The 16,219-nt window shown below is 35.3% G+C and overlaps 1 protein-coding gene across 6 annotated transcripts in view; it reads left to right on the forward strand.

Annotated features, from left to right (window-relative positions):
- trio (trio Rho guanine nucleotide exchange factor) overlaps window positions 1-16,219 on the forward strand; it is a 502,261-nt gene that overhangs the window by 269,304 nt on the left and 216,738 nt on the right. For all 6 annotated transcript variants that reach the window (XM_088260963.1, XM_088260964.1, XM_088260966.1 and 3 more), the window contains exons 14-21: window positions 3,206-3,368; window positions 3,832-3,963; window positions 4,852-5,038; window positions 5,907-6,135; window positions 9,245-9,470; window positions 9,886-10,089; window positions 10,863-11,191; window positions 15,136-15,378. In XM_088260963.1, coding sequence (XP_088117089.1) covers window positions 3,206-3,368; window positions 3,832-3,963; window positions 4,852-5,038; window positions 5,907-6,135; window positions 9,245-9,470; window positions 9,886-10,089; window positions 10,863-11,191; window positions 15,136-15,378 — 1,713 coding nt within the window. The remainder of the gene's footprint in view (window positions 1-3,205; window positions 3,369-3,831; window positions 3,964-4,851; window positions 5,039-5,906; window positions 6,136-9,244; window positions 9,471-9,885; window positions 10,090-10,862; window positions 11,192-15,135; window positions 15,379-16,219) is intronic.

Raw genomic sequence — 16,219 nt, forward strand, 5'->3', positions numbered from 1 at the left:
CCAACTACATGCTCTTCATAAATTTGTTTTACTATTTTTTTCTACACTCGTTCATTCCACGTGACCAAACTATCTATAACACACATTTCTATAATAAATACCTGTCTATACTCATATATATAAAAAAGTTTATTTAAAAAATATTGCTTTAAAAATTCGACATGAAGTTGCATTCGATTACGCGTGTGTTGTTATATACCCGCAACAGGTTTTGTTTTTTACATGTGACTGGTAAAAAAAAAAACACCAATTTTTTGCAGCGCCATCTGTTGAAAATAATAGCAACACACGCGATTCTGAAAATTACTTATGGCGAACTCGATTAGTATATACTAAAAAAAAATATTTTATACCACATGCCAGAAAAGAATTTCATTCGAATATAATGCTAGAGTCGTTTTTTTTTCAAAACGAATTATTTCTCCATATGCTCGAAAAGAATTTCATTCGAACTTAATGCTAGAGTCGTTTTTCAAAACGAATTATTTCTCTATCCACGGAAGGTTAAATAATGGTGTTCGCTGATTATGTTATCATCACCGCCGTTTCCTCGACGCGGAGCAATTACATTAGATGTCTACTTGCCATTACGTTTATTCGATACACAGGTTCATTGATCATTCCTAATCGTTACTTCGTATTGTTACACACTTACTTTCACTGCCTCTGCCGATCGCATAATTTACTACTACTTAACTGACAAATACACCCATACCTCGCCATACGGCCGTTCTTCTTACGGCATTTCGCTATAACGGCCCTCTTCAATTAAGGCACGTTTTCGATTTACGGCCTAAAATTTTCAGCTCTAACGGCTAAAAAAACGTTTTCTATGTCGATATAACTACTTGTTGCCAATCACTGAAGAACGAAATAGGCAAGAAGGCAAGACAAACAACGTTGGACAATTTTTTTAAGCCAGGCTTAAATGACATGACATGACATGAAAAATGATGACGACAGTGATCTGCAGGTTACCATTTCTTCATCGTCTTCAGATTACAGCCATTTAAAAAAAAATGTATGTATACGTACACATATTTTATGTTACATGAAGCTGTTTGAAATTATTGTTGGTTTTTGGAGTCTGTTATTATAAACTAACTAACCATCACGCCGTTTCCCCGCATTGGTAGGCAGAGAGAATAGAGCGCCACACCACTCTGTCCTTGCAAACATTCTTCGCCTCTTCCACGTTCATGCATCTCCTCATACATACCCGCCGATTGTTACGACTCCTAACCTGACCACTTTCAAGTATTTGCCATACCTGATCGTGCCATGTTTTTCTCGGTCTTCCTCTGCTTCTTTTCCCACTAACATTCGCCTCATAAATTTGTTTTACCGTTCTTTCCTCACTCATTCGTTCTACATACATGTCCAAACCATCTCAACACACCTTTCTTAATTTTATCGATAATGCTTATCTCAGCTTTGCATTCCTTCCTTATTTCATTATTCGCACATCTATCATACATCGTTTTGTCGCACATTCTTCTGAGAGATCGCATTTCGACTGTATTCAGTCTACTTTCATCCTTCTTTTGCCAACTCCATGTCTGTTATTATTTTATGTACAAATGTATGTACTTGTTACGTATGTATTTTTTATTTAAATGAAACAAAAAGATAAAATGCCTTTTGAATGATAAACCATGTTACATATTTAACACATTTGGAACCGATCCCATTGAATTTGTATTAGAATAATTGATTCCTCATACGGCTTTTCGCTTTGCGACTAAGTTTCGTGGAACGTATCTAGGCCGTAAAGCGAGGTATGGGTGTACAATTACGATTCTAACGCATTAATCTTATGAAAATCAAAGAGAAAATAAGCGAGACACGCGTCAACTTTTAAACATTTTCGTTCAATGTCTCGACTATAATCAACGCACGTACCGGCAACGCAAGTGCGTGTTTATTTTATCAGCCAAGGCAAATTAAGAGCATTCGCCTGAATCTGCCAGTTGATGCTTCCCGTCAATTGATAAATGCGTTTCTAGTATCAAGAGTCGATTATTGTAACAATACACGGGTCTACCGAACAATAAAATGACTCGACTGCAATCAGTGTTAAACGCTGCAGCGAGACTGATTTTTAGAATTTCTCAATTCTATCACATCACCCTTTACTTGACTAACTGCACTGGTGACCTTTTCCAGAAAGGGTTGAGTAAAAACTCTGTTTACTTATGTATAAATCAATACCTAATATGGTTCCAGAGCTGTGTATTTCAGACGAATTAGTTGATAGACATATTACGCTTTGATTAGCTGCTGCAACAACTGCTATAGGTCAAGTGATTTTATCATTTCGAAATCAGCGCACTACATTTGGCGAGTGTGCCTTTGCTGTTGCGGTAGATGGCGTGGAACGCTCTTCCATCAGTAGTTAGGAACTGTGAGAGTGAGACGATCTTTAGAAAAAAAAACGCATTTGTTTACTAAATCATTTTCACTATCTCCTTTTCCCCAATTCAATCACAGGTAGTATTTTACAAAAATGGAGCTTTATAATTTACCCAAAACTATTATTACTATTATCGACTGACATCAAAAGGTATTTTTTACACTACAATAAAAACTAGGACAAAATGCGAAATGTCAGTAATGTGAGTATATAACCACTCACCTAAATTTTGGTATTCTGTTTTCGAGACGTACCCGTCTCTTCGTCAGGACAATCACTACACCAGCATGCAAACAATACTACAAGTCACTACTATAGCACTGCACGACGTCTCGAAACCGTTGAATTACCGTAAAATTTTCGCGTCCTTTTTAAAATATATATATATATGTTATCATTATTTTACTAGCTGTACCTGGCCACGCATTTCTGTAACTTTGTTTAGTTAAATGATAAAATTTAGAAAACATAGCGCACAAAGTATAAAGTAATGATTTTTTTTTAAATCTTAAAACAATGATGCAATAAAAACATTGAAAATGCCGAGTTGTAGCAGCTGTCAAGAAGCACGCAGTCCGCCAAGAGCAATTTTTAGTTTTACGAATGTTGTTGTTATGTTCAACAGATGGCGCCGCCATTGCGGTAAAAATACCTGTTTAAAAATCATGTGTTTACCTGTCACAGACATAGGCGAATGACATTCTATTTTGTACCTAACCACCTCAATTTTTCAGTTATTAATAACTCTTATATAAATAGTCCTGTTATTTAATATTTTTTTTTGTTTTGCAGGTCTGTCAGTGACATGGACAGTACCGGATCGGTGGCAGCTGTAGAGGGCGCCCTGGACCGGTTGAGACAGAAGCGCTCCGAACTTGACGAACTTTGGGCATCCAGGAAATTGCGACTTGACTTGTGTTTGCGACTTCGAATCTTCGAACGGGATGCACTCGAGGTATATTTTTGTTTTTGTAAAACAATATTTACGGTGCTGAGATTTTTTCTTATACGAGTATGTATGCTAAAATTGTACACCTCTGTAGTTTAGTGGTCAGCGCGTTTGGCTACTGTGTTGGAGGTCCCGGGTTCGATTCCTAGGGGGATCAAAATAAATATGGGTGATTTTCACTCTCATATTTACAACTATGACAGTTTATAAGTAAAATTCTATACAGTGCACAAACGCATAAGCTAATCCAAGCCAATCATCTGTTTTATCATGCTAACTGAAGTGCCGGACGGTAAATTCCATATAGTGCACAAACGCAAAAGCTAATCCAAGCCAATCATCTGTTTCATCAGGCTAACTGAAGTGCCAGACGGTAAAATTCCACGTAGTGCACAAACGCCCTTAGAGTTCAACCATGTTGCCCTGATGTCTCGGATCTGACTAATAAATTGTTTACAAAAAATTCCAGGTGTCTTCCCAGTTGGAAATGTGGGCAGAGGAGTTGCAACACAGTGAATTGACCAGGGACATAAAACAGGCCGAGCAACTTCTGAGGCTTCACAATGAAAGTGTCACTCAGATGCAAAATACCACATTCCAGGTAACACTTCCCTTCCTTATAATTTATTTACCTTTATTTCAAACCTTATCAGGTAAAATTTTACAGGGAGGACATAATTTATTTTTACATCAATCATCTATAGTTTTTAAGTACGAAAGAAGATGGAATTCTGAATTATCTAAAATTGGGTTTATTTCAGGCTTTCTCTCCTAAAAAAATTATGTGATCTAGTTGTGGATGATTCTCAACTATGTCCTATTGGAAAAAGCTCTACAACTATTAAAATTATAAATCATCCCAGTCATTTCGATATCAAACATAAATAATTAGTTAGTTTTTAAAATGAAATTTCATTAATTGATTTGGCAGTCACTCTGTGGTAATTAATATCCATCCATTTTTAATTCAAGTTTAACTAGTTAAATACCACACTATTTTTTATGGAAAAGTGGTATTTACCAAGTAAAACATAAGATAAAAATGATTCAAACTCAAAAAATAAATTTTATGAATCCTGATTGAAAAATATCCGTATTTCTCAATGCATTCTGAAAAATACCTAGAAAAATGTTTTTCAAAATATTATCTGTACACATGCATGGTTGTCAATCGATTATAATTGTAATACTTTTTTTTTTTTAAATCAACCCTTAGCACTGGAGTGCCGCCATAGAGGCGGGATGCATGGTTTGCCATACTACTCGAATGCCGCCGCCATGGTGCCAAGAAAATAAAGTCTTAATACTCAATATTTTAAATATATTGGTTAATAATGCAATTTAACAAGAACATATAAGCACAATTGAATAGTCATAAGTCTCAGAATTTTATTGATTGGGCGGTGTGCACATACAAAAAAAATCCAGTTCAAAGGGTTAAAACAATGATAAAATATTGTATTTAAAACATGGTGCTTTCCTGTTCTAGGTACTTCAACAGGGACAAGAGTTGTCCGGGGTGCTAGAATCTTCCGGGGTTTGTGTGATGGCCGATGCCCAGTACAACGCACAGACTCGGGTTCAGGTGCTGCTGGAGTTCCTTCATGAAAGAGAAATGGAACTAGAAGACCTTGCAGAGATGAAGAGGGGAAAACTGGAACAATGCGTTCAGTTAGGTATGTTTAATGATATCGATTATTTCCGGCGTAATTACTAAAAATCTATGAATAGCATGTTTTTATGAGCTTAAGAAAATTAAGAGCGTTTGCAAGATTTTGCTAGCTGATTCTGGCTGTCAATTGATAAATGCATTTGTGGTATCTATTATTATAAAAGGTATAAACAGGGGTCTACAGAACAATAAAATGATATGATTGCAATCAACGTTAAACGCTACAGTAAGACTGATATTTTGAATGTATAAATTCAGTCACTACTTCACCAACTGCACTGGTTACACTTTCTCGAAAAGATAGAGAACAAATTCTATCTACTCATGTACAAATCAATAGAGAGTATCTAAAAGAGCTGCGCACTCCAGACAATTGGTTGATATCCAATTGTCCGATAATCCAAATTGGTTGATAGTTGTCTTACGCTTCAATCGGCTATAACAACTGCTATATCTGCTCGTGACCAGCACACTAAATTTGGCATTTGTGCATTTTCTGTTGCGGGACTGATAGCATGGTATGGTCTTTTACCAGTAGTTAGAAACATAGGGAGTAAGATGATCTTTAGAAAAATACTATAAACGCATGTGTTTGCTCCATTTCAAATTTCAAACCATTTCTTTATCCCGAGTACCATTCCCGATCAATATGAAATATGAAATACGGAGTACAGTAAAAATAATTAAAAACTATTTTGACCCCTCCCCTGGGAATCGCACCTGGGACTTCCAGCATGGTAGCCAAATGCGCTAATAACTACACTACGGAGGCGGACAAAAACTTGCATAATTAGTCAAATAATCGAACCATCTAAGGTCACTCATATTTTGTGTAAATTTGTATTGGTCTTCAATTCCTTTTATCGTTTCAGGACAATACGAAAATGACGCTCAACAGGTGATCAGCTGGATAAGAAATGGGGAGTCAATGCTGGCTGCATCTTTCTGTATACCCAGTAACCTGAACGATGCTCTCAGACTACGAAAGGAGCATGATCTCTTCCAGATCGCCATCGAGAGAACTCACGCTAGCGCGGTGCAAGTCAAGTACCGGGCCGAATCACTCATCACCGCCAACCATTATGACCCACAAACAATAAGGTAATCTTCATTAATTTATTAATACATTTTCGTTTATATTGTTTATGATATATTATTTTTATCGATTGCCGATAGTAGATAAGACCTGCAGGCGCTGGTGATAAAGTGTATAATGTGTGCAAGGAAAGTGATTTCCTAAGAAAGTGCAGCAAATCCAAAGGTATTGTTTTTGAAAGAGATGAATGTAGATCTGGATGTAAAATAGTAGTAAATTTGGAAATTTACGTCGTAAAATGGGATTTTGTATATTTGGGAAGTATGCTTTGTAGGGGATGGAAAGATCGATAGAGATATTAAAAGGAGAGTGAATGCTGGGAACAGAGTGAATGGTACACTGATATCAGTTTTAGCAAATATGAATCAATCACCGAAAACTAAACTGGCAGTACACAATGGAGTCTTGGTACCAACTCTAATATATAGAAGTGAAGCATGGAGTTGGCAAAGAAGGATAAAAGTAGACTGAATGCAGCCAAATTGAGTTCCTCAGACGAATGTATGTCAAAACGATATATATAACAGATGTTCAAATGGTGAAATATCGAAAGAATGCCAGGCTGTGATAAGTAAATATTACTGATATAATTTAAAAAATAAGTTGTGTTGAGATGGCTTGGACATGTGGAATAAATGTGTAAAAAAAACCAGTGAAACACACTTATGAGTTTAATGTAGTTGCAAATAGGAGCAGAGGAAGACCGAGGAAAACTTGTCATGATCAAGTATTTCAGATACTTCAGATATTCAGATATTTCAGATACAGATCATGTCATATGAAAGTTAGAATAATCGGCGTTCAAGTATGTATTAGGAGATGCATGAATGTGGAAGAGGTATTTATTGTTTGCAAAGACAAAAAGTAGTGTGGCATTCTGTTCTCTCTGCCTACCCCTTCGGAGAAGCGGTGTGATGGTTTGTCATATGACATTGAACCACAAAGGCTAACGCACTACACCCCAAGATCTAGAACAAAGACAAATAAATAATGCAGTGTCCGCAGATTGCAAGACACGCCAAAATGCATTGAACAGATCGGATTACAAGAAATGTGCTATCTTCATTATTGTGTAGAATAAAATAAAAGAATTTTCTCAGGATCTTGTGATAACGGATTGGGTGCGGTGACAGACTGATTTTAAAACTTGTAATACAATATCTTTGTTATAAACATTTTCTATTACATTTCTTCAGTTTCGTTGCGGGATTGTTCAGTACAAGTCGTCACTTTGGTTTGAGCATACACTCTGCGATTATAAATTACTTTTAGTGTAAAAATATTTCTTGTATCCTACAAAATACTTGTGAAAACAGATGTAAGTCATTTTGAATTATTTCCTTTCTTCTTACCCCCATTCGCACCCATTGGTGTACAGGGCACTACATCAATTTTATCTTTTATTATACGAAGACAAAGACGGTCAGTCTTTCGCTTGAGATGATATTTTGTAAAAATGGCGCTATATGAATGAGCCAAGTATTATTATTAATTAAACAAAATTATAGTAAAACTAATTATAAAAATATCTACATATTGTGGATTTTGTAGTATTCAAATTCATTTTATAAATGACGTTCTGTTGAATATTTTAAGGCGTTGTCATTGGTGATAGTAATAACATTATTTAAAAACATCACATTCTGTCATTTTGCTTTTTAACATATATACATATTATTTATAAATGTACGAATATACATATCGGTCATTGAAACAAAGTCTTTACTTATTTTGTTTCCGATAAATTGTTTTTTTTTTAAATTTACCATTCCCTCAAACATTTCAAGATGGCTACTCATCCGCGTTTACTCATCATACATAAAGTATTTAAACTTTGAAATCCTGTATAAAGAGATCAATAATGCTGAAGTATCTTACATAGTCAGGTTAGTTCGCGATCAAGGCAAATAGCCCTATAATTGGAAAAGACTGTAAATAAATACGTTATAATCGGCGGGTATGTATAAGGAGATGCATGAACGTGGAAGAGACGAAGAATGTTTGCAAAGACAGAGTGGTGTGGCGTTCTATTCTCTTTGCCTACCCCTGCGGGAAAGCGGCGTGATGCTTAGTTAGTTAGTTTAATGTAAATATATAATGGACTAAGCTCTTTTACTTAAATTATTAGATAAAAAAATTCTTTTATCAAAAGTAGTAGAATCCTTTTATTTCGTCATTGGGACTGGGGGGGGGGGTATATGATCGGAACGCTTCGGATTATCTAAAAATCAGCAGCAGGCACCTCGGTGGTTGGAGCGCTACGTGCAACGCAATCAAGGGATAACTGGAGATGAGTCATTGCTTCCACAAGCGTCACAACCCTCAGTAATGAGGAATAAGATGGAGAAGAATATAAAAATACATAAAAAGCATACAGTATCTATCATTCCTCGAATAATCATTTTCCCGAAGGTGTCGTTTATTTGTTCTACCCCAAATTCATTTCATACAAAAATATATTGCATTTATCATTTCTATCCATTTTGCCGCATTCTTGTTTGAATTACGCTGCATACGTAGTATCAAACGAGTGGATAAGTCGTTTTAAAAATCACCACGGTCTTGTGTGCAAAAAGCTCGCAGGAGAGAGTCCATTTGTAGATCTGGAAGGAACTTCGTTGTTGATAAATCAGCTTCCAAACTGTTGGAACATTACGAACCTCGTAGTATTTACAATGCCGATTACAGCGGAAGAGGTTGATATTGATGAAGAGGAGCTGCTGCCTGTGCCTTCTTTTTCAAAAGCATGCACACTATTTGAAAGATTGAAAACGTTCTTCGAATCACATTCAATAACTGATGCCGAAAAAAATATCATTTGCAAAGCCAATATATGTACAGTTGACTTATAGAAATAAAACAGGAAAAAAAATGTGCATGACAGATTATGTACAATGCAATAAAATTTAATATTTTTTTTTGGTTCTGTTCAGCTTTGAATTTTTTTATTAATAAATATATTTATTTGTATCTAAAACTTTTATTCTTCTTAGAATTTTAACATTCCAATGGTTGTGTAGATTGGTATCTTTACTCAATCAATTATATTCTTGTGTATTGACATGATTTTTAAGTATATTTAACGTTAATTATGTATTTAATTTCCTCTTGCAGAGACATATCCGACGAGGTGTCCAAACGTTGGCAGCAGCTGGTGACGCAAGCTGAGGAACGTCATAAGTTGGTGACTGCGAGTATCAACTTCTACAAGACAGCTGAGCAAGTCATCTCTGTGCTGGACTCCTTGGAGAAGGAATACCGCAGGGACGAGGATTGGTGCGGAGGTGCTTCAGCACACGGTGACATCACCAAAGCTCCAGCATCCGAAAAAGCTTCACAGGTAAATAAGTTTAAGCTTTTGTGAATGATATAATGGTTAAAAGTAGTTAACATTTTACTTAACACAAATAATTTGAGAGGATAGTATTACGACACTCCATGAAATAATTCCATCTCAGAAAAAATATTCTGCTTATGAAATATGACTATTGATACGTGTGTTTATAATACCTACTAACAAAATTTAACCAGTGAGAAGTTCTATTTCAGTATTCAATAAAATAAAAATGGCTTATGTACTTTGGTTAAAAATACAATTAAGAATGTGAAATGGTGAGAATCATTATAGTGTCATTAATTTCTGCTTCTATTTTCAACTAAATTTGTTTTACTGTTCTTTCCCCATGCATTTATTACACATATTCAGACCAACTCATCATACGACGCCTCACTAAATGTTCATTTCTCGTTTTCAGATTTCCCAGTTTGTCGGCAAGCACCAGGAGCAGAAGGAAGCCTTCCTGAAGGCGTGCACCCTCGCCCGACGCACTGCCGAGACCTTCCTGAAGTACGCGGCCCGGAGTGCGAGGTTCTTTGCCCGGCCCCCCACCAACAACCCGGGACCCTACGACGCCCTGGTTCGTTCTATACTGGACAAAGTTCTAGCCCAAGAAAACGACGTAAGTTTTATTTTTACACCTAAATTTCTAACTACAGTAAGAGTGCTTGTGCGCTTTCGGAATTTTACCGTCCGACAGTCTGGTTAGCATGATAAAACGGATGATTGGCTTTTGCTTTTGTCCGTCTTTCTTCGGATTGGTACACTCGGCCTCTCTTAATTTTATCCATAATACTTACAGCCTTGGATTATTTCCTTATATTACCATTAGAATATCTATCATACAACATTTTATCGCACATTTATCTGAGAGAATGAATTTCGACCACATTAAGTCTACTTTCATCGTTCTTTTGCCGACTCCATGCTTCCTTTAAATGTTTTAAATCCGTAAATGATTTACAAAATAGTTTTTAAAAAAGAGATATTATTTGGATTTCTTGACTCTGGGCAGTGTCTGTACCCGATGGATTCTCCAGTTCTTTAGACACGTTGCGCGAGGCAACGAGGATAACCTGGAACGACTGGTTGTGAACGGTAGCCTGGAGGGGAAGAGAGGGAGAAGAAGATCCCCACACGATGGACCGATCAAATTAAGGCAGCAGCAGGCACCTCAGTGGTTGGAGCGCTACGTGCAGCGCAGTTAAGGGATAACTGGAGAAGAGTCATTGCATCCACTAGGCTCACAACCCTTAGTAATGAGGAATAAGACAAGAGTGTAAGACAAGAATAAGACAAGAAGAAAAAGAAGAGTGTATTTAAAAAAAAATAATTTTAGAAATATAATGTGGAGCTAAAGTCGACTCATGCAATAATTACATTTTTCGTTGACAGGTGTTAGAGCATTGGACTATCCGCAAGAAGCGCCTGGATCAGTGCCAACAATTTGTTCTGTTCGAGAGGTCGGCTTACCAGGCCATCGAGTGGATCCAAGACACCGGGGAGAAGTACCTGGCTGCCAGGAGGGCCGCCGTCGGAGTCTCTCAAACCAGCTGCTCCGAAAGCTCTGACCGGCTGGTCAGGGACCAGGCCGAGTTCCGCGGCACCGCCCGCGAGAGTAGAGAGCGAGTCAAGCTCCTAACTCAGTTGGCCGATGGACTTGTAGACAAAGGGCACGCTCACGCTGCCCACATCAAACAGTGGGTTGCTGCCGTTGACTCGAGGTTTGTAAATTTAATCCTAAATTTAAAGGTGGGGACTGACCTCCACATTTCGTCGTAACGTAACGTTCGCGGCGATCATCCGACTTGGGATGGAGTACTCAGAGCGAGCGGCGTGCAGCTCGGCTCGCCATACTGACTCTACGAATGCTCACATCGTAACGTGTTACGTTACGACCAAGTGCCTCCGGTCAGTCCCCACCTTAACAAAATATATTCATAGTATTCTTTCATCAATTGATTCGGCAGTCATTATGTGCTAAAATCCATCCGTATTCAATTTAAGTTTAACTTACTAAATACCACTATTTCTTAAAATACTGTGTTTCAAAAGATGCGGAATGCATTGAAATATGTGTCACAATAGGTTTTTACAAATACTAAGTAAAACTTAAATTAAAAATGGATAGTGATCTTATTAAATATGAAATATGACAGAATTTAAAATAATCATACTAGAAAGGAATGTAAGGCTAAACCAGGGTTAGTTAAAAAGATTAAGAATTTTTTTTAAGGTGGTATAGACATTTGGAGCAAATGGATAACACCGGCTGACACGAATTGTCATTCTGGCTTCTGCATCTAAAATTTTGGTTTCTCCTTTGTCACGAATAAAGGAAAATATAATTTTTCTGATCAAATTTCGCATTTGTCGAAAGTAGAACAATTTTCAACCAAATTTACTGTTTTTTTATAATTCTATATTTGATTACGATTAACATCATTTTTGCTTACCACTTAAGTCTTTTTCATTGAAGAATTTTGATAAATAGTAGCATATAAATGTAAAATAATAAAAATCAAGTTCATAAATTAATACTTTCCTATAGTTCTCTTATGTTTGTATGGGCTTTCTCGTATTAAACCCCAAATGTAATCTACCATCCTTGTTGTACTAACCTTGGTAATATCCTTCATAATCCATCAGATTTTGTTGAAAACGTTCTCCTTACCTCTTTGAGTAAAGCACCCACCCATATTGTCTTTAAATTGATCCAGATGAAAATATAACATATGAAGTTTATGGAACATTCCACAGTCCATGATTTAAATGCTTTTAAACATAGTTTCAATCAACCCTTCATAATTGTCGGCTCTGTTGTTACCAAGAAAACCATTAAATAATCCTCCAAGCTGCTCAGTTAGGAGTGTTAAAATTTCCGTCCCGTGCTGGATTATTTTACATTACAATATTTTTTGACAAAAAAAAAACATTTTTTGCCTATTTTTTGAAGTGAAACATTCGGCAGTCGTTCGGATATCAATTATAGATGTTCACAGTACACAATTCACTTTACTTATTATGTTTTTATAGTGTATTTAAACAAAAATATTAACATTAACGGAATCGCGGCAGAAAATTTGGAGGCCGTATAGAATACGCGGCTGTCGTATAGTCAATTCGTTGCGTGTAAATATAAATAAAGTTGACACTAAATTAAAATAATTTTTATATTTTAAGACACTAAATCAAAGAGAACTAATTCATCCATGCCTCAAATCAAATTTAAGTGCTAAAAATTATCCATAGGTACGTACGTAATATAAGTACGTAAAGTTGAAAAAACGACTATGCATGCGATGCGCAGCTTACAAGTTCAGGCTCCCAGGGGCAAGACCCCAAAGTAGGTTTAATCAGCTTCGAAAAGCTTTAAAATTGTTGACAAAGCATTTTTTTGCTTTGATTCATAATAAAATCACTAGACACAGAGAGATAATTACTCTGTTTATCCCTGTGGGGAGGCGGCATGATACTTAGTTAGGATTTTTAATAACGTAAGTACAGAAGATTATTGATTAGATTGTCCAGGGGTGACATTTTTAAACAATCAATTATAGTTTCATTGAGGTTCTTGTGATGATTATAACAAAAATAATGTGCTAATATAGTTTGATAATGCCCTAACAAGGCAAAACAATTGTCATAAATTATCATTTTTTATTTTTATATGAATAAATACATAATGAATATATATATTTATATATATATATATATATATATATATATATATATATATATATATTTATATTTATATATTATATACATTTATATATATATATATATATATATATATATATATATATATATATATATATATATATATATATATATATATATATATATATATATATATATATATATATATATATAATATACAACATAGTTGACCCCAAAAATCAGTGTTTGATTTTTATATTGAAAACATAAATTATAGATTTCTATAAATTAAACGCAATAAATAACATTGTGTGAATTTAAAAACACTTTTATACTGTGTAAAGAGTGTTTACATTTAAATCTTAAGTTTGTTTAAATGTTCACCAACATCCCAATGATTACTGATAATTTTAAATATATTTTAGCGGGGGAAAAATTAAACACATATAGACCGGCTGGTTTAATATAGACATTCATGTGAATTCACATTATTTACAATTATTTATGTTTCTCTATACTCCATCGACAACATGTGCGGTTTGTTTGTTGGTATTCATGCCTTTTATTTTTCTCTTTGCATACTTTTTACCTACTGCATTGGCAAACGTGAGTTGAGAATAACATTTACTTATTGTTACCAGTTAGTTCTTATCAGTCAACGGAGTAGTTTGTGAAAATGGTGCCTTGTGTATTGTGATTATTATATCATATTTTGATTTCTTCAGTGAATAATTTTTTAAAAGAAAATAATACGATAAACTTGACCTCCATTCTGCCTTGAGAACAATTGATCGTTTGCTTTGTGTTTATTCATAAACATCAATAAAACCTCTGTAAATCTTGATGAAATTTAGTGAAGAAAATAGAATTTGCTGGAACAGTACTACTGTAGCTGATCTTGAATACCAACATTATTACTGTAGCTGATCTGAAACATCGGGCATTGTTCAAGTGTCAGGTTTCTGAATAATGCCGAACAATGTATATTGGGAGGATGATGTCACTTGGACAGTGCGGCAGCTGCTCCCGAACCAGCGTGATGGGGTTGACCAGGGCGTGCCGTTGGTATACCCGTATTGGGATATCTCTGTTTGTCGATCTTCTACGCTCAACAACACTTTCGAGGTGGGAGCGTCTTGGTCCTTGTGTTTTCAACCTGTCTGGAACAATGACAATTTATTGGAGCCAGCCTTATTCCCATTCAGGAATATTACCCTTAGATGGTCGCTGCTCATGTTGCCGAATGGGAACATTGGGGTTTCCTGGTCACTGCAATATTTGCCACTCAGTGATCAGATTCCTCGACATCTGCTCCCAGTATGGGGGGGCGGAATCACTGTCACGCAGGCAACCTTGCCAAATGAAAATTTTGGGATTTTTTTCAATTTCGAGTTCAACCCCTCCTGGACCAACGATTTTGTTCCGGTGGACTCAGTGTACCCTAAATATTGTTTCGAGATTCTTTGGGCGGTGCCACTCCGTACAATCCTCCCCCCATTATTCGAGAGAAATCAAAATGTAAGTTCTTTCTTATATGTTAGCGCAGATCTTTGTTGTTGGTTATATACAAAAGTGCGCTGTAATCAACCACATATGCTAGAGGGCCCTTAATGCATTCTTTGTTTAATTGATTCATGATTTAATTTAATTCTGAAGATGTCGAGTTTGAACTATTGAATTGAATTTTTCATCTCAATCTTTAATTATTTTAAATAGAAATATATATATATATATATATATATATATATATATATATATATATATATATATATATATATATATATATATATATATATATATATATGTGTATATAAATATATATATGTATATAAATATATATATATGTATATAAATAAATATATGTATTTAAATAAATATATATAAATATATATATATATATATATATATATATATATATATATATATATATATATTTATTTATTTTATATATATTTATCTTGTGAAATGTTCTGCGGTCTTGATACATTTTTTTATTGTTTTATTGCAGGTACAAAGAGTTCAGTAACAGTATGGAGTTGTTCCGCGTCCAGTTGGGTGGTTCTTCTGGCCCCAGCGAGAATGCTTCTTCATCCATTGGGTCCGTTTCCACAAGTACCATGACTTCCGATTCCAACTCTATTCCTAGCAGCGCTAGTGAACGAGCCACGGACCCTCCCCTCGATGCCAGACTATCCACCCAACCATCCAAGGAAATCAACGAAGAGAAACGACGAAGCGCTCGCCGCAAAGAGTAAGCTCAAAACCATACCCATTTAGTTCAACGTTAAGTCTTAAAACTTTAATTTCACATTGTTGCCAGAGCATGTATAAAAATGATTTTTTCTTAATTGCACTTGGGAAGTGGGACACATGCAAATACGTGTTGGACACGTATAAATAGGCGCAAAATACCACATAACTAATAAAATACAAAAAGACGCAAAATACCACAGAACTAATGGTTCAAGTAATAACATACAATGGAAATACTTTACACTATGCCACATAATGAGACTGTAAACAGTAAATGTGGAGGTAGTTTAACTGGCAAATCTCATAAACATTGCTAATGAAGCTAAATTGCTTTCTGGGTTATTTTAGTCCTTTGTGGGTCGTACGTGTTAGATTATTGATTTCCACTGGTGATAGTATTTGTCATACTACTTTAACTGCTTTACTACTGAGCCTTTTTCACGGCCCTTACTTAAAGTACTTTATCTGCAAATTTGTTACTTTACAGGAGAGAGCTTAGAAGATTTTTTCAACATATTTATTTTATTAATTAATGGTTTTATCTGAAATTCTAAACTTGTATTAAACATAAAAAACCCAATGAAATAATGTATGAAATCGTTTTAAAACTTTATGCTTTGTCGAAATTAAGTAATTAGCATTTTAGGATTTCAGTTCATTTCGAAAATTCGATGTAGATAGCGTCTTATACGCCTGAAAACTAGGCGTAATTTATTTTATATATTTTTTTATTTATTTTTATTTGTAGATAACGGTCAGTTGATAACATACACCAAATATCTCAAATTTGACAAAAATGTAGTTAGAGCACTTTACGTAGGGCACGTCGATATTATGCA

Source organism: Brachycentrus maculatus, unplaced genomic scaffold (genome assembly GCF_059751285.1).
Source record: "Brachycentrus maculatus isolate JH-2025_06_01 unplaced genomic scaffold, ASM5975128v1 h1tg000144l, whole genome shotgun sequence".
Taxonomy (NCBI): Eukaryota; Metazoa; Arthropoda; class Insecta; order Trichoptera; family Brachycentridae; genus Brachycentrus; species Brachycentrus maculatus.